The 19,742-nt window shown below is 33.3% G+C and overlaps 1 protein-coding gene and 1 long non-coding RNA gene across 5 annotated transcripts in view; one reads left to right on the forward strand and one right to left on the reverse strand.

Annotated features, from left to right (window-relative positions):
• Window positions 1-10,340, reverse strand: part of LOC141544759 (uncharacterized) — a 155,428-nt gene extending 145,088 nt beyond the window's left edge. The window contains exons 1-3 of one of the 2 annotated variants that reach the window (XR_012482789.1): window positions 10,248-10,340; window positions 9,189-9,317; window positions 4,146-4,268 (exon numbers count right to left, since the gene is read on the reverse strand). This is a non-coding gene — a long non-coding RNA (uncharacterized LOC141544759). Of the gene's footprint in view, window positions 1-4,145; window positions 4,269-9,188; window positions 9,318-10,247 lie in introns of those variants that run through there. The other variant, XR_012482788.1, reaches the window with a different exon arrangement.
• LOC141544748 (uncharacterized) overlaps window positions 1-19,742 on the forward strand; it is a 101,048-nt gene that overhangs the window by 27,362 nt on the left and 53,944 nt on the right. For all 3 annotated transcript variants that reach the window (XM_074271252.1, XM_074271254.1, XM_074271253.1), the window contains 7 exons: window positions 3,820-3,880; window positions 3,975-4,168; window positions 4,845-4,977; window positions 5,534-5,589; window positions 8,590-8,677; window positions 12,962-12,995; window positions 16,178-16,247. In XM_074271252.1, the coding sequence (XP_074127353.1) occupies window positions 3,820-3,880; window positions 3,975-4,168; window positions 4,845-4,977; window positions 5,534-5,589; window positions 8,590-8,677; window positions 12,962-12,995; window positions 16,178-16,247 (636 nt within the window). The remainder of the gene's footprint in view (window positions 1-3,819; window positions 3,881-3,974; window positions 4,169-4,844; window positions 4,978-5,533; window positions 5,590-8,589; window positions 8,678-12,961; window positions 12,996-16,177; window positions 16,248-19,742) is intronic.

Consider the following 19,742-nt stretch of genomic DNA (forward strand, 5'->3'; position numbering starts at 1 on the left):
CTTGAGTTATATCAGAACCCCTTTTCTTTTCCAAGTCATCTTGATCTTTCACCAATCTGTTCGATCTGAGGCAAAAAGTTGTTCTATTTGTGGGGAAAATCTGGAGAGCTTGAAATTTACCAACTGACTCCTCCATATTCCCAGAATTCTTCCCTCTTTGCAATTTTTGACCTTCTAGCTGATATAATAAACGTGTTAATTTTTAAATTTCTCTGAGTCTTGGACAATTTGGAACATTTTTCATGAAGTTAATTCGTTCATTTCTTCATTTTGAGGTATTTTGCTAGATTTAGAGATATGTATCAGATACAGTCTAGATTCACTTGTCATGGAAGTAACATTGTTAGAAAATGACTTGAGAGTCAACTATACATTGAACATATGGAAAAGAGTTCATAATCTTTAACTAGAGATGAGTCATCATACTATTTCAAACCGAACAGCCTCCTACTATCTGAAGTAATTTTCTGACATGCCCCCTGGTGAACCACTTATCTTTGACTCTTTCCTTTTGCTTGTATTGGTATTCCTGACACTGTGAATTACATATATTTTATACTACATATATTTATATGTGTGTGTATGTGTATACATATATATAATAAAACTGTTTAATATGTATTTTTTCTAAGCTATATAATCTTATTATCCTAGAACTGATTATACTTTGATTGTTGTGTGATTTGTAAGGTTTATGTTTAAAATTTGTCTTTAAAAGAAAAAAAAATCTCATTTCAGTGTGTCCTAATCTATGTTATTAAATATTCTTTTTATAATGGGATATATTTAAGTAATGTTCTTATTCAAAGGATTTACACTAGGTTTTGGGAACATAATAACAATAGGAACCTTGACTTTTAAGTGCCGACAAATAAATTTGCATAGGCAATGGAATGTGTAGAGTTCATTGAAGGGCATAGTAGGTATCAGCTATTCCACAAATTTGCAGCATTGTAGCTTTCATTTTTTTCTCTACTGTGCATCCAAGTTGTTATTATGAAAGTGAACATGTAGTTATAAACTACATCACATAAATGCTTGAAGTTGTAAAAGTTAAAGCACATAAATATTGAGGGATGAATGTATGTATTGCATATTGAATATACAGATCTCTGTATAGTCAAACCTATTGATTTTGTCTCCAGTACTCCAGTTTGATGAAGTGTATCTTGCATAGGGGATCAAAAATCTTATTCTATTTATTACAGGTTTTAATTTTAAATATTTAAATTAATACAGACAGTTATATGGATGAGTGGTTAGAGGAGTGGCCCTGGAATAAGGAAGACCTGAGTTCCCAGACTCTTAACATATAATAGCTGTGTGAACTTGGGCAATTCACTTAAACCCAATTGCATTTGCCTCATCAAAAATAATTAATTAATTACTATTAGTAGAGTTTATTATACTGTAGAGTATGAGGTATAAATCTTACTTACAGATCTTACCTTTCACTGTTTGCCTAAAGAAATCCTAAGCACCATAGAAATTTTATTGTCTGAATATGCTTTATATTTTTGAACCTCCAAGAGTTTCTTCTTTCTAAAATGTCTTTCTGTATCATTTACCTGTTGTGACCCTGTAAATTATAGACTAATCTTCCTTTATCCCATGTCTTTCTCCCTTCTTCTATGGAAGTAAGCTCTCTATCTTTTGATGACTATTAATAACATATTTTCCACACTGTTTTATGTTTAGTTATTGGTGTAAATATTTTATAACTCCTTGGGAAAAGAGCATCTTTTTTTTGTCTCCTAATAGAGTAACTTACACACAAAAATATGAGTTGATAATCATTTTTCTTCATGGTGAATCTGTTGGATTATTAATGGTCTATATAAAATTAATAAATAATAGATGTTTATTTAGCACTTACCCCATGCTAGACACTATACTAAGCACATTACATTTGATTCACACAACAGACCTCAGAGGTAAGTACTGTTACCTCTGTTTTACCATTCTACAGATGAGGAAACTGAAGCAAACATCTGTTAATTGGGATGGGTGCAGGGTCACATAGTTAATAAGTCTCTGAAACAGAAATTGAACTCAGATCTTTGTGACTACAGCCTTAGTGCTCTAACCATTATTTTTGTCCAAATATCCATTTCCTTCCTTTTATTTCTGGTATATATTTTGGAGTTTGTGACACAATTTTTTTCTTTTGTAAATAATGGGTTCTAATCTCATAGTCCCTTTTCTTTAGACATTCTTGAAAAGTCTATTTTGATAATGTTTACTAGGTTACACTTCTGGCTGCTTGCAGTAAAAAGGTGATATATTGTGGTGGCAGTGACTTAGAGTATTACAAAGAACAGAGGGGATTGAAGCAAGGATTGAAGAATCTAGGGAAGATTTTCAGCACATGGTCAATATGGACATTTTTTGTAAGAGAGATAGAATGATCTAGTAGATTGCAGAAATTTAAAATAAATGAGTTGGTATGAGAGAGGAGGCAAATCTATTGGAGGAGATGGGATGGCACAGGAGCACCTGAACAAGTAGAAAGCTCAACCTTGGTAAGGAGTAAAGCTACTTCATCATGGAAGGTAGGGATCAAGGAAATATTGGCAGAAGGCATCGGAATGATAGGAGATGTGGAAGAGGAGAGATGAAGGAGCTCATGCCAGATGTCTCAAATTTTTTTAGTAAAATATGAAGCAAATTTCTCAATAGAAAGTATGGGGGAGAAGGAAAACATGGAAGGTTTGAGAGACAATGAAAAAGTATGGAAGAGCTGCCGTGGAAAGTAGGATAGTCAATTGATAAAGGAGGCATGGTAGGCCTGGAAGTAGTGAGGATTTGGTTGAGGTTATATATCATAAATTTGTAGTGACCTCATTAACAATAGGTGATTTTCTGATTTTTAATTCATTTCCTATTTAAACTTACATTTTTATTTTATGCACTTAAAATATTTTTGAATAATCTTCCATAAGTTTTACAAAACTGCCAGAGATCTATAACATACCCACACATACACACATACACACACACACACACACACACACACACACACACACACACACACAGACACACAAGACTTCTGTTTTAAATGTATCTGTTTTAAATGTATTTTTTCATCAGATGTACATCATGCTTGATATTTGGCATTGACTTGAAAACAATGAACAGTAAAGAATATAATATCCATCATTAGACTGCAACAGCTTTTCCTAGATCCTGATAATTTTTACAGAATAAAGTCCACTCCTTCAAAGTACATATATAAAACACAAAAAAGTTCAAGCAATATAAGACAGTTAGAAGTTTATATAATGAAGGCATTAAGGATCTTATGTGACTAAAGTTCTTATGCCCTTTCTTTTCAATATAGTAGCCTCTTGCAAGCAGGAGGTTTTGATTTCTTCTTGGTGAAGGAATAGAATGAATGAACCCAACAACCAGACCTAGAAAAAGGAACTCTGACATCAACATTTCCCTAGTTTCCTCAGTTTTGAGACTTTTACGCAGATGTGTCTCTCCCTTTTTTTAAAAAAAAGTAACATACTATCTTTTTTTTTTACTATTCCAAAACATCTAAAGAATCTAAAATGAAAGACTTAAGATAAAATTCTTTGTTATCAGTAATGATTTACATTAAATATTAAATTTCTAAAATTTCAACTGTCATAAACAAAATGTTAATGTATAAGTTTTGGTGAACTAAATAGTCCAGAAGAGTTTTATTTTCTATATCATGATCAGATTAAATACATCACAATAGCAAATGTGAACTTTTAAATTAAAATTAAATTACATTAAATTAAATTAAGTTAGTATTGATACTCATTATTCTTACCACTTTTTTGGCAGAAACTCCCAAAATTGAACTTAGCCAAAGTTTTAAATGCTGCTCATCAAATTACAAAAATCAGTAAGCTATTTGAAGAATTTCTACTCTTATATTATTATTGCTTACCTTAAAATGATAGATTTGTTCATGTATTTTTTATTCATTTTTAATATAGGAGGAGAAGGGAGTCGCACTGTCAATACAGAAGATACAGCTTTTCTTAGAGACAATCAGCCAGACAATGAAAAAGATTTAACAGATTCTTTCTCTAAGTCTTCATCCCAAGCCCATTGCTCTCATGCTGTCCATCCCTCACCTGCTTGCTTTTCACAGTCTTCCCTGATGAAGTCTACTCTTCTGGACATAAAGGTAATTATATTTGGTGGTGTTCTTATATTTTTCCCCTATGTGTTCATCCTCTGTCCTTTTCTCTTATGCTCATAACCTCTTCATGGAAATGAGAAGGATTCTAGAAATGGAAGTCACATCACAAGAAAATTCAGGGAAATTTACACAAAGTTAAAACATTGATGGATCCAAACAATTTATGTGTGAGCTCTCAGAAAGAAGAAGAATTATAAAGCAGGCAAAATGAAGGACAAATCAAAAATTATGAAGATAAAGTGACAGAAGAGGAAAGAGAAAGGGGGGGGGGAGAATTCAGTCAACATGGTCAAGATGTTATGTCTCTTCCCTCCAGTCATATGGTATCTTATCTTCCCTTTTAGATTAATATAACTTGAAAACAAGAGCTATGTATCCTATTATTTTTATCCATTATTACTATTTGAATTTGTTGAAGTAATAATCAAAACATTCATCAGTATATGTGCTGTGCTAAACTCATACTTATAGAAAAGAGTTTCTGTAAACTAAATGTCTAAAATAAGCGATTGAACACATTGAATTCTTTGCATGATTTCATTGCTAGAGCCATCACCTTCTGGCATGTGCAGTATGGCAGACAGGTTTACATAATTTGTGCTAGCCATGCATTTATGAATAAATCTGGGGACATTGTACATCTCATTCTCATTAATTATAGGAATATCCAACAGACTCAGAAGAGGAAGCAAAGGAAAATGATGTTTTAGTTAAGAATGATACTGTTAAACAAATATCTCATGAAATTCCAAATATTCCTGATCAGCTACAAGAGAAATGTGCTGAGAGAAAAAGTAAGCTTGTTTTGACAGAGCACTTGTCAAATCCATTACTACTGTTCCATAGCATAGAGTCTCCCAGAGTGGCCTAAGGGCTAAGAAGTTCAATGTCTTGCCCATGGTCAAACAACCAAAATATCAGCAATAGAAATTAAACCCAAGACTGTCTAATTCCAAACTGGCCATCTATCTACCATAATGTGGTTCGCCTCAAGTTGTAGAATATTCTTACAAAACTTTTCTTTTGATAAAATGCCATTATAAATTATTAAATGTGGTCTATTTTTGAAAAAAAAAGTTCTATAAACTATAGCATATGTTCTATAAACGTAAACATAAAATTACCACTTATCTCCTAACTTCTATTTTTGAAAAACCCTACTTTGTCCATAAGCCCTAAATCCAAATGTTGCTCTCTTAATCTAACTGTGTCTCCTGGGATTTTTTGTCTCTTGTCATTTTCATTTAATTTTTCCTGAAGCAATTATGAGTAGAGATATTTAAATAGTTTTAATATGTTCAATAGCATATATTACAATTTTTCTTGTGGTTATTTACATATATTTTATAGCCACAATATCAACATTAAGATTGGAAGAGGAAGAAGAGTCACGTTGGGATTCAGAGGTATTTTCTATTAAGTTATTTTGAACCATCAATATTGATTGTTACTTTTAAAATTACATTTTAGATTTGCTTATTTACTTATCACTGCAATCCTGGGTGGAATTAGAATTGGAATTTTTAGAGCTGGAAGTGATTTCAGAGATAATCTAGTAAAACTATTCATTTAAGATGTAGGGAAGGTGCACCTCAGAGAAGTCAACTAACTTGCCTATGGTCTCACAGCTAGTTTAGTGAACAGCCAAGAAGAGAATTTAATGGTCCTAACCTTCAGGACCTCATGCTTTGTACTCTACTCCTCAATAACTAATCAGTGTCAAAGTGCCTCTCAGTTAATCTGTCATTGAGTCAACAAGTATCATAGTACCTCACACTGTTCCAGGTATTCCAGTAAAGTAAGAGACTTTACAGAAATAGAAGCCTCCTTCCCTACTACATGATCAGCTTACCTATAAGTTCGAGGATGTGACCTACATAAGTTGATGTTATGGCCAACTCTTGGCAAATTTCTGTGTAACTTCTATACACAACTGCAGAGTCCAATAGATGGGAAATGGAAGAGTTAGTAGTGTTTAATCAGAAAAGACGTAATGAAAGAGGTAATAATTAGGGTGTAATGATAGGGTCATATTTGAATTGACAGAGAAGAAGCAGGAAAACATTCACAGAGAGAGAGAGAGAGAGAGAGAGAGAGAGAGAGAGAGAGAGAGAGAGAGAGAGGAAGGATGGTAATGCAAGCAATGGAAATCTTAAGATTTAGCTGTTTCAGAGGGCCACTAATAAAAGGCACAGATTATTTTCCATAAAAAAGAGTGTGAGTAGATTTGATTTGAATCAAGGAGCCAGTCGTTTCTTAGGCAGTAGAATAATATATTGAAACCTATTTTAGGAAAACGTTTTGTGATCATTATCAAAAATTAACTGGAACAGAGGTTTATCCTAGACAAAAAGAGGTTGTTCCAGTAGGGTGTAAGGTGAAAAACTGGAGTAGGTGTGAAAATAGTAAAGATTATTGTTAGGTTCTTACTAAGTGCTAATGAGATAATGAGATATTAGGTTCTTACTAAGGGCTAAGTCGGTACTTAACAATTCTCTAGTTCTGGTCTTTCCTAGGAGTTCAACCCCTTTGAATTTCTGGGGAGGAGCTTGCATGCTTAGAAGGAGCATGTTTATTGGTTGAAGTAATTTTTCCCAGAAGCCCTTGCGTTATCCCACGCCCATTTTCTGGGAGGATAAAAGAGGGTGGCGCTCAAAAGATAGGGAGTCTTGTCTGGGCCAGACTTAAGGCGGCTCTCCAGAGGAAGAAGAAGTCGAGAGACCAGAGGGCGATTGGCAGTTTCTGGAGACAACAGCACATTACAGGTTATCTTGAAGAATGATTTAGCAGTGTGTAGCTATTAATTGGTTGCAAGAGGAAAAGAAATAACTGAGGTTTTTTTTTAAAGCTAAGGACCTGGAAAAATGTGCATGCCATGGAGAGAAATGAGGAAGTTGGAAAGGGTTGGAGGGTTCACATGATTACAGAGTAAGGTAACTTTTTAATGTGTTGTCAGGAAACATTTCAATGCAGTTATCTCAGAGATTGCTTGTACTTTAGATACTTGAGAATAAAATCGGATGATTTCCATGTCTTCTGGTAAGGGAGGATCAGAAATCTGGATCACACCACAATCACTTTATAACTGTGATAGGCTAAGTTGAAGGGACTAGCTCTTAGCTTTTTGTTGGAAATAATTAAAGGCAGAGGCAAAAAATGTGAAGACAAGAAAAGGGCATGAGTATGCTTATGCTTACTAGTTTAGGTAAAATGGAGATTAGAGACTTTTCTTACCATATATCATCACCATATAGATAAAAAAAAAAAATTATGATCCAAAAGAGTTTTAGAGGCGATCATTAAAGCTATAAAGCTATAAAGAGGCGATATATTAAAGATATCAAACATGAGTACAAGAAATTAAACAAAGAAAAAAACAATTTACACGTTGGAGACCTCTAGAGAAAGTGAAAATTGTGTTGAATACTGGATTAGCAACAATGAATGTTTTAGTACAATACATATGTGGTTAAGCTAAAATTTAATGTCTATGTGATGAGGAGAAATTCTACTGTCTACTGTGGAGATAAACCCAGTCTCCTCTCTTTTTATATATTTTTTGCTTTTTGACTCTCTTATTTCTGTGTGTTTATATATATATATATATATATATATATATATGTGTGTGTGTGTGTGTGTGTGTATGTGTGTGTGTGTGTGTGTATACCTGTGTATATGTGAACATATACAAATTTACAAATATATATAAAGATAGGTTGATAGATTGATAGACAGGATAAATCTAAATCAATCTACACTTTACAAAGCCTCCTTGGTCAGTAGTTTCAGTCATGTCTGAAGACATGAGACCCAATTTGGAGTTTTCTTGCATTTCCTTATTAGTAAGGAAATGAGGCAAAGAGGATTTAATGACTTGGCCAGGTTCATACAGCTAGTGTCTGAGGCAGGATTTAAATTCATGAAGATGAATCTTCTGATTCTAAGCCCAGGGACCTATCAAATATACCCCCTCTTCTAAGGGGATTATGTACTGTGCTTTCAATTGAAATCATATTTTCTTCTCCCATATTGTTAATTTGTGCAAAATAGTATTTTACATGTACTGTATGTACTATATGTATTTATATAACTATCTTATGGCAATATCCAGAGTTAGAATGTTATCATTATTTCCAAAGTAGCCATTTCTATATGAAAAGGTATACTCCTGCATGCAGCACATGTTTGCCAGAGTTATCTCATTTAAAGTAAAAAAGACAGAAGAGTAAACCTGAAAATTATGAGCATGAAGTTGTTCTTTTAAAAAAAATGTTAAAGAAAATGTTTTATTTTCTGTAGAACTCTCATTTCTCTCTGTAAATTCTTCAAAGTTTATCAGCAACAAAGATTCAGAAGTGCTTTCATTAGTGGGCTTATTATTTTATTGACCTTTTCGATCTGATCAGTGTTCCACAGAAAATCTGAAAGGATCTGCAAGACATCTTTCATCCACAAATCAAAGCATAAAAGACAGTATTCCATTGAGACATGAAGGTAAGATTATATTTTATAGATAGGTAGGTTTCTTTTTAAAAAAATAAAAATAGCACTTAGGAGCTGGAGAAATGAGGGCTAGATCATGGGGTCTGGATTAAAATCTACCATCAAAAAGGTAAGAAATTGCATAAAGTCCTAGTCCTACTCACAGAGCCTTATATAAGCAGCATCACTGAAGGCTTGTCTGAGCAGGAAAAAATAAGGAAGAGACGTGGTATTGGAAGGAGAGAGGGAAATTCATTGCACAAAGAGAGAAGAGAAATAGCTATGTATGAAGTGGAGTGACGGATTGGCTCTACGATTCGTCTTTGTTAATATGCATCCAGCCCTTGCATGGTATTTAGTTTGAGCAAATTGAATGAGCTACTTTTCAGTATAATTAGCTGGTTATACAGATGACTTTTCTATGAAAGTGCCCATGTCACACAATTCTTTTTGCTGATACAGACTAGACCTGTAATTTCATTGAAACAGGGTCACAGAGAATTGTCTAGAGCACCAAAAGTACCTTGTTCATAGTCACACAACCAATCTGGGACTCAGGCTTGCACCTTCATTCTAGGGCTGCCTCTCAAACTTCACTGGTCTCTCTTATCCCCTTATTCTGAACCTTTTGGTTTATTTATTTCAGATAAATCTATCGGACAAAATGAAAAATGAAAAAAATTATTATAAAATTCATTTTTAAAACCTTAAAGATCTGCTTACTAAAGGCATTTTCTTGTTTCTGTTCCTGCCTTTGTACGTTATACTCTATAAGCTAAAGACAGTAAATAGTGACAAAAGTGATTAAAAAAAAAGTTGAAAAATAATAGGCAACAGAAAGTGAGAAACAGAGATGGGAGAAGTTGGTGCTAGAATTTTGGAACTAGGAAGAGAAAGCAACTAAAGACCCCTTTCCTTGCATTAGGGTTTGAGATCCTCAGGATATACTTTGAAATATCTTTGATGGCCACTTTGCTGCATGTTAGAATCCAGTTACATTGATTAAGGATATTAAACTTAGGTGATCATAGGATAAAATACAAACTAAAGAAAATGTTTTTTTCCAATAACTGGAGGTGGTGGATTGAGAGGGAAAGGGTGGGGGTGGCAGAGGCAGGAATCACTTGCATCAAACATTTAACAGATGAAGATATGTTGGCTTCTGAGGTCTTTGACAGTAGGATTCTACTGTACTTATGTCTTAGTTCATACTGCTTATCTTTACTTTCTTTGAAAGCCACATTATTTTGATTGTTTTTTCTAAATTTTGTCCTGCCCTGTTTCCATTCAGGTCATCTGTTAATAAGCTCTCTCTTCTTTTTCTCATTTGTATTTTACTAGTCTTCCGGAAAATTATTTGTTGATTTATTTTAAAGGGGTACTTATAAATATTGTCAACTTTTGTAACAGAGCATCTACTATTATGTTCATGACGCAATCCATCCCAAAACTTATTCAACTTAGACAAAATAGCTATTTTTTTTCCTGAAAAATGGCTTTTTTTCCCCTGAAATTTTCTTAAAGGAAAACAGACCAAATGTAAAATAATAACAAAAATAATTATGTATAAATATTTACTTACCCCCAGGTCCCATGAGTTTTGTCTACATTTGTCTAGATGCTCTAGATACTGATAGATTGAGGGTGATGTTCCCTGCCCACCTTGTCTTGAGTTATGTACTGTCTACTTTGCTAATTTCTGAGATGCAAAAAAAAAAAAAAAAAACAACCCATTACTTTATTGCTAGACATTCAGTAATTTCCCCCACAGAATACACATATTAGGACAAATATTGCTCATATCCAGAAGCATAGACTATCTCTCTCTCCTAGAAATTAAACTAGCACATGTATTCCAACTATCTATACCATTGGAGTAATACCAAAGATTGCCAGCATGAATGAAGAAAAAAAGAACTTCAGGTTAGAAAAGTGAAGGGAGAGCATAAAAACGATTGTGAAAGGGAGATTACATAGAAGTGATTGCTCCTGAAATGATACAGTATGCCACAGAAGGCCAGAAAATGGCCTTAAGAATATTACTTGACAGCTTTGTGTAGAATAGACCAAAGACCCAAGTAGTAATTAATTGCAAAAATCCAAGTAAAATTGGATGAGATCATAAAAGTAGAAAGGTAAATTTGAGAATGAAGAAGAGAAGTGATGATATTTATAGTAGAGTGCACATTTTTTAATGAGGAACAGACCATGCCAGCACTGATAACTAAGAAAAGGGAAGCAGGAAACTAAAAGTTGGTTATTTTCAATTTGAAGGTCCAGAAAGACAAATAGACTGAGAAATACAGAACCTTTTAAAATTCACTTGTTTTCCAATAAAAGCAGAAGTCAACCAGACTCCTTCTGGAAGAAAGTACCTCTCTTCTAATGAAATATCAGGTTTTTCTAGCTTTTTTTGGAAGCTATATAGATACTGAACATACATAATTCAGAAAATAATTCTGAACAAATTCTGAAAAACTTACTCCTAATTTGTGTTTGAGTTTGTGTTCACAAAGATGACATGAAATTTGTCAAGTACTTTGCTGAAATTTAGGTATATAATAACAATAATCCCTTGGTCAGTAGGTCTAATAACTCTGTCAAAATGTGAAGATAATATGGTATAATCTATTCTGACCACTTCCCAATGAAATTCTGATAATAGCATGAGATAAGCAACAAAGAAGTAAGAGATTTTTATAAGGACCTAGTATCTGAGGCGATAAGGTCAAGAAGATAGACTGACAACAATCTAACCTGATTTAGCAGTTAAGATACCATTAATAACTTTGGAGTAAGAAGTTTTGGTAGAGAGTTAGGCCCAAAGCCGGAAAAAAAAAAGGTTTCTGAAGTAACTATAAATTAAGTTTGTTAATTAGACAAACAAAAAAGAGCAGAGTTATTGGACAATAACATGGAGATGGCATAATTATTTTTATACCTCTTTTATTTATTTTCTTAATTAATATTTAATAATTATAACATTTTCTTTGACAGTACATATGCATAGGTAATTTTTTTTTTACAAAATTATCCCTTGTACTCCTTTCTGTTCCGAGTTTTTCCCCTCCTTCCCTCCACCCCCTCCCCTAGATGGCAGGCATTCCCATACATATTAAATATCTTATAGTATATCCTAGGTACAATATATGTGTGCAGAACCGAATTTTGTTGTTGGTGTTGCAAAGGAAGGATTGTATTCGCAAGATAAAAATAATCTGGGAAGAGAAACAAAACAAAACAAAAAGCATTGCTCTCAGTTTACACTCATTTCCCAGTGTTCCTTTTCTGGGTGTAGCTGATTCTGTCCATCATGAATCAATTGGAATTGGATTAGCTCTTCTCTATGTTGAAGATATTCACTTCCATCAGAATACATCCTCATACAGTATCATTGTTGAAGTGTATAATGATCCCCTAGTTCTACTCGTTTCACTCAGCATCAGTTGATATAAGTCTCTCCAAGCCTCTCTGTATTCCTCCAGTTGGTCATTTCTTATAGAACAATAATATTCCATAACATTCATATACCATAATTTACTCAACCATTCTCCAATTGATGGACATACATTCATTTTCCAGTTTCTAGCCACTATGAAAAGGGCTGCCACAAACATTTTGGCACATACAGGTCCCTTTCCATTCTTTTGCATTTCCTTGGGATATAAGCCCAATAGTAGCACTGCTCGGTCAAAGGGTATGCACATTTTGATAACTTAATTCTTTTGTATTTTATTCTCTTCTGATTAGTAACAGCCGTAACTCACATTAAAATAGTGTTCTAATGTCTTCAAATTGTTTTCTTCACATTATTTTTGCCCTTATAATTTTTGAAATGTATGCTTTAGGGGAAATGTCTAGAAACTTTATTTTTAAGTAATATTTTCCCTTTTTAAAAAACGATTAGAAGATGGACTTAAAAACTTGGAATTGGACATTAGAGGTAATCTGATGTAACTCCATTTGGGAAAATTCACCATTAATGGTATTTACCTTCTATCTTGGGAAAGAGATAACATGCTCTGTCAGTGTGAAGCAGTTAATGTAACCAGATCATTGACAGATATCCAATACTTTAAGACCCACCTCGTTCTACTAAAAGATAATAATACTACATTTATCTTATTTGACGCAATTCCATTTAAATCATATTGTTATTGCTCAAAAAGTACACTATACAATGGCTTTAGAATTATGCTTTTCATATTACGCTTTATAGAATTTTTTTAAAAGTATGCTTTTCATATTCTATTTATGTATCAAATTTTAATTGTATTTTAATTTTTTCTATAATAGCAGAAGATGGTATTGTAGAAGACTCTATAAGCAGGTATGGTTCATAGCAGTTTTACATTTCTTTTAATTAATCCTCTTGAACTAGTCTTCCATGAGCTTTTCAATCAAGAGCAAAGCAGACTCTTATGACTCCAAAAGCTATATCTTTTATTTCACCAATTTCCACTATCACATTAATCCATGTTTCTCTTTCAAAAAATTAGGTTTACTTAACTCTAATTGGTACGAGTGTATATGCATTTATCTATATATGTACATTATTATGTGTATGTATGTATATATGTGTATATACGCATAATATACAAATAATATGCCAATATATAAACACATACATATATGTATTTATGCACACTGTATGTGTAAGCATGTATGCTTATTTATGAGATTGGCAACTGCTCTGTGTTGAGTGTTGCCTGGGAATGCAGAAGGATTAAGTGACTTGTTTGGGCTACAAAATCAGTATGTGACAAAGGAAGAATTTGAATCCACAATATTTTTACCCACTTCTTACTTCTTATCCACAATGCCCTTATATAACTATTAGCAAATAGTTAATAAATGAATGAAAAAATGAACCGCTATGTTCCATATGGCCACACCACATAGTAGCCACCTGGAATGAATTCCTAGCAAGCCTTTTGAGGCACATCTGCAATGCAAAGATGTATCATATTATACTTGTGGAAATTTATCTAAGTGCTCAGTTGAAGGAATTATCAAGATGGAGTGGGAATTAGTCACTGGGAGCAGGATCCTAAGTTAAGACAAGAAATGGTATTGGAAAATTCTCAGCAAGGAGAGAAGCAATAGAAAAGAAGAAAGTGTCTGGTGAGTACTTTCTGCTTGAAACTCTTGTGAACAACTATGGTACAAAGCTACTTTTCACTTTGAGACTTTAGCAGGAATATTTTTTTCCCAGTTAAGAGACATGTGGGCAAACTGGCATTGTATCATAAGAAGTGGTAAACCTTTTTTAAAAAACAATTTCTCTAGAGATGCTATAAAAGCAAACAGATGTAGCAGAGCATTAACTGTAAAAGCCATTAGCAGTAATGATCAAAGACTAAGTATCTCACTTCTAGTGAGCTTATTTTCCCACTTCACAGAATGTTTATTTTTCAGTGACCTATAGATTCTGCGCTCTTTATTGCTGTCAATGACTTAGTCTTACTACAAAAAGGGATGAAAAGTCTAGGGGAAAAAACCCTTTCCACTTTCTAGATGATCAAGTAGAATCAAGTATTAGTAGAAATGATTTTTTTAAATTAAAAATAAATAGAGAACCTAAAAGAGGGAAAACAGGGAGTGATTGTGTCAGGAAGTTGGTGGGAAGAATCCTGTGATACCAAGAAGCTGAACATTTCGTACCTTTCTAACTATTTTTATCCAAAGAATGAAGAGAAGTACCACATATATAAAGCACCAAGGTACCAGGCTGGGAGAGCAGTTCCTAATGTGACAAATTCACCCGAAATATTTATCACAATCACAAACAATGGCATTTGTTAATGTGAAACAGCGTATGGGCTAAATCATATAAATCATAAAGCAAGATACTTCAAGTAACATGGCTTTTTAAAATCAGAGGGAAGAGCGAGAGGGAAATAAGGACTTGACCTAGGGAGTAAAGACACCATTAGCAAGGAGTTAGGGAGTGGGTAGGAAAGGGGCTGGGTAAGAACAAATTCTCCTGTAAATTGCCTTGATGATTGAGTCAGTCTTAGATATTCTAACAAGACAGTCCCAGGAAACTGATCTCCTTTTGCATGGGATTATGGCTGATGGACATATTGCAAAATTTACATTATTCCTATTAATGGGGACAGAATGACCTCTTTTAGATCTGAATTTAAGGAAAAGCAAATGCGAATATGATTTTTGAAGCCTTAAGAACTTGGAAAATAGAGATTGAAAGTTAATAAAATTCAGGAGTCTTGAATTTCAGGAGAAATTGAAGTGACTTGAAGGAGAAAGATTCCAGCTAAAGGAAAAAAAGGAGCTGAGTCCAAGGAGGATTTGAAAAGATGGAGGACGACATAACAAAGACAAAATGAAGACTATAAGAAAAAAAGAGAAGGAATACAACTGAGAAGAGAAGAAAAAGAAAAAAAACAAGACAAAACAAGAAAAATCTGTGGGCACTTTTAAGGAGAAGGAAAAGGAAATCAGGGATGCTAGCAAGGAAATAGAGCTTTAAAAAAAAAAGGGGGGGGGGAAGATGTCTTGATGCTAATAGATCCTAAAGAGCTGGGAAGAGAACCTTAGGGTCAGTGGACAAGGAGTGGGAATGGGAATAAAGATAGAATGGATTCATCCTTTGTCATTTTCAGCAAGTGTCCCCCAGCAACTCAGACACAACAGTTGTCCATCTACATTATTTCCTGTCTGGAAGTTCCCTGCACCAGTCCATCATAAGTGATATACCCCATCCTCCTTGAATTCTGGACCCAACTACCCTCCCCTTCCACCCCAAGTGAGTTGCAATTCTTTGAAGGCAGATTACCACAGCAGGTGTAAAATTTGTATCTAGCAAGGAAGATAAATGCTCAAAACTTTTCTGAGTCATACATTTTGGAAAGTATGACCTACTCGCATATCTGAAGGGCAGTTAGGAAAAGTAGTGGGTGCTATCCTGGGCTTGGAATCAAGAAGACTCATATTTATGAATTATAATCTGGATCACATACTTATTATGTTGTGACTCCAGGCAAGTCTCACTTAATCCTATTTGCCTCAGTTTCCTCATCTGTGAAATGAACTGGGGAAAGAAATGGCAAGTCATTTTGGTACCTTTGGCAAAAAAAACCAAATGGGATCACAAAGTCAGATGCTGAAACCAGTTGGGGGGGTAAGAAAAAATAAGTCAGTGAAAGTTTCTCAGAACCAAGTAGGGAAGGCTTGGAGAAGTGACATGTTACAATTTCCAGGGTTTTGTTGGTTCTGTGTTTTATAATGTCCCATTGTGTTCATTTGTCAACTTTAGAAGAGTGTAAAAATTAAAAATAATCTTGTTCTGGAGGACAGACTGACTGATAGTTTCTACATTATTTTCTTCTTAGTCAAAATAAATCTTGGAATAGGAATCATTGATAATACCCTGATCAATTAACACGTCCTTTGTAATGTATCATTTGGTGGCAAAGCAACAACTGAACAGCAATTGTTGATGACTGATTTCTGGAAATGTACTAATTTTGGGTTATTTTTCTTTGAAAGATTCTCTGACAATACAGGATCTGATAAGGCTTGGCTAAGCACAGATGATGAACTGGATTTTGATACAAAGGTAAAGTTTCTTTATTAATTTTTTCTGTTTGGAGGATGTTTTGCTTTATTTTAAAAAATTGCAAACAATAGTATACAATTTCTCTAGTATTTAACACTAAAGATCCACATGGAGTTAAATGAACCCAAATGATTCTAAAGCATATAAGTTTTTATTCTGTTTCAAGTTTTCTTTCAAGTTCCCCACTTCTAGCTTATTTTTTTTGTTTGTTGTTTTTTTGTTTTTTTTTTTTCTGAAAAACTAAATGAAATAAACTTTTATAAAATTTACCTTCTGCTAATATTTCTATGTCTCTCCATATTTCCTTGTACCTTTGTGTTTATCAATGCACTGAAAAGAATCTTAGATTTGGAGTAGAGGACTAGGCTTCATATCTTATGACTGCCACTCTAAAATGAATGACATTTTAAAAATCTTTGTTTCCTAGATGATATTCAAGGTGCTTTCTAGATCCAAATCTGTGATTTGTTCCATAATGTTCCCTTAATGTTGATTACACAGGTGACTTCCATATTTTTGTCAATATAGATCCTATTTTCCTTCTTTTGCTCTTTTGAGGATGAATTCTCAGTAATGCAATCAGATTTATGAGTGTTGTATGTGGTTTTCTAAAACACCTGGATCAATGTGCAGTCCGCTTAGTGGTATACAGGATTTCCCATTATTTGAAGTTATTTTTGTTTGTTTGTTTGTTTTTCTATGGCATTTTATTTTTTAAATTTTATTTAATTTTAAAATTTAAATCGTAAAAAATGGAGTAAGAAAAAACAAAAGGAATACAAAACAAAATAAAGCAAAACAAAAGAGAACATTGTCATGGACCTTGAAAAACCTCCGAGGATTCAAAATATGTAACAACGAATTAATAGATCAAGAAAGTATAGATAGATAGATAGATATAGATAGATAGTTATAGATATAGATATTTGTATATATATATATACATATATCTATATACATAGAAATATGTATATATATATATATATATATATCGTTATTAGTAGAAGAAATTATATTTCATGAATTTCCATTATTTTTACTTCTTTGTATTTTGTTCTTTGGTTGTCTGCTGTATAACTTATTTACTTTCCGTGTTTTTTCCCCTTGAATCCCCTCCCCTACCCTAAAGTAAACTACAGTTAAAAAAACATATATTTATGTAGATACACCACACATACACACACACCACATACATACAACTATTCCTGTTGACTCTTTAATATTCTACTCTATAACTTGCCTTGCTAATACTTAACCTCCCCCTCCCCATTCAAGGATTTCTCCTTTGTCTTATTCCTTACCCTTTGTTTCTTCATTTGCTCATCCTTCTGCCCTTATTTCTTTATAGATTTTGGAAGGTGCTATACTCTTCATAGTGTATATGTAGTGTTTGCCTATTGAACCCATTCCCAATGTGAGTAGGTTTTCAGAACTATGAGCCCTCTTCCCTTTGGTCTAATGCCTGTTCCTATTTTTATTCTACACCTCATTTGTATAACATGATTTACCTTGTCCTTCACTTTAACTCTGCCTATCTTTCTTTTGAGCTACCCTAGTGTTGATGTGAATCTTAGACGTATAGTTTATGTTTCCCATGTAAAAAAAATAATTTTTTGATGATTCAACAGTTTGTCTATGTTGAGTTTCTTAAAAGTGATCTTTGATATTGGCTCTTATATATTAAATTTTCTGTTAAATTCAGGTTTGGCTGATAGAAAGTCCTGAAAATTTGCAAGTTCATTTAATATCCATATTTCTCATTCAAAATTATAGGTAATTTGTCTGGATATGATATTTTTCACCCCAGGCCTAGGTTTTTTTTTTTTTTTTTTTTTTTTTTTTTTTTTTTGGTGAAGAGATTGATTCCAGAATGTACAATCCTTTATTTTACCTGTTACTAAGTCTTATACAATTCTAATTATAACTCCAGCATATTTGAATCATTTGTTCTTCCTTCTTGAAACATTTTCATTTTAATTTGGAGATTACAAAATTTGGTAGAAATATTTCCATGTGTTTTCTATAAATGATCTCTTTGAGGTGGTGTTCAGTGGATTTTTCCTATTTTTCCTTTCCCCTCATGTTCTATCACCCCAGGATAATATTCTTGGATTATTTCCTACATTATTTTGTCAAGTCCTTTTTTTGGTCACAGCTTTCTGCAGTCCAATTACTCCCATATTTTCTTTTTCATATATGATGTTTCACATTCTGTTCCATTATTTTCTCATTCTTTACAATCTGTTTTGTTGTTTCTTGGTTTCTCATAGCTTCACTGGCTTCCTTTTGCCCAATTCTAATTTTCAATTAATTTCATCTTTGAGACTCTGTACCTCCTGTTCTAGTTGGTTTACTTTTTCCCATCTCCTTATTTTTCTTGGATGGATTTTATTTTTAGTTTTTTCCCAATGTCTCTCACCCAGGGCCTTGTTTCAGCAGCACAATAGAGCCTGGCATTCCCAATCAGGTGATTTTCATTGTCTTCTGGATTAAAACTTCAATTTGACAAAAAGTCTCTATGGTTCCAGCTATACCCAGCTAGCCGATAGGTCCCCACTTGATGTTTCTGTGGGACTACCCTGGAGGTCTTTGCAGTTCAAACAGATTACTCTTCAGGCTTGGATCGTTCTAGATCATCTTGAGTTATATCAGAACCCCTTTTCTTTTCCAAGTCATCTTGATCTTTCACCAATCTGTTCGATCTGAGGCAAAAAGTTGTTCTATTTGTGGGGAAAATCTGGAGAGCTTGAAATTTACCAACTGACTCCTCCATATTCCCAGAATTCTTCCCTCTTTGCAATTTTTGACCTTCTAGCTGATATAATAAACGTGTTAATTTTTAAATTTCTCTGAGTCTTGGACAATTTGGAACATTTTTCATGAAGTTAATTCGTTCATTTCTTCATTTTGAGGTATTTTGCTAGATTTAGAGATATGTATCAGATACAGTCTAGATTCACTTGTCATGGAAGTAACATTGTTAGAAAATGACTTGAGAGTCAACTATACATTGAACATATGGAAAAGAGTTCATAATCTTTAACTAGAGATGAGTCATCATACTATTTCAAACCGAACAGCCTCCTACTATCTGAAGTAATTTTCTGACATGCCCCCTGGTGAACCACTTATCTTTGACTCTTTCCTTTTGCTTGTATTGGTATTCCTGACACTGTGAATTACATATATTTTATACTACATATATTTATATGTGTGTGTATGTGTATACATATATATAATAAAACTGTTTAATATGTATTTTTTCTAAGCTATATAATCTTATTATCCTAGAACTGATTATACTTTGATTGTTGTGTGATTTGTAAGGTTTATGTTTAAAATTTGTCTTTAAAAGAAAAAAAAATCTCATTTCAGTGTGTCCTAATCTATGTTATTAAATATTCTTTTTATAATGGGATATATTTAAGTAATGTTCTTATTCAAAGGATTTACACTAGGTTTTGGGAACATAATAACAATAGGAACCTTGACTTT

The sequence above is a fragment of the Sminthopsis crassicaudata genome, chromosome 5, assembly GCF_048593235.1.
Source record: "Sminthopsis crassicaudata isolate SCR6 chromosome 5, ASM4859323v1, whole genome shotgun sequence".
Taxonomy (NCBI): Eukaryota; Metazoa; Chordata; class Mammalia; order Dasyuromorphia; family Dasyuridae; genus Sminthopsis; species Sminthopsis crassicaudata.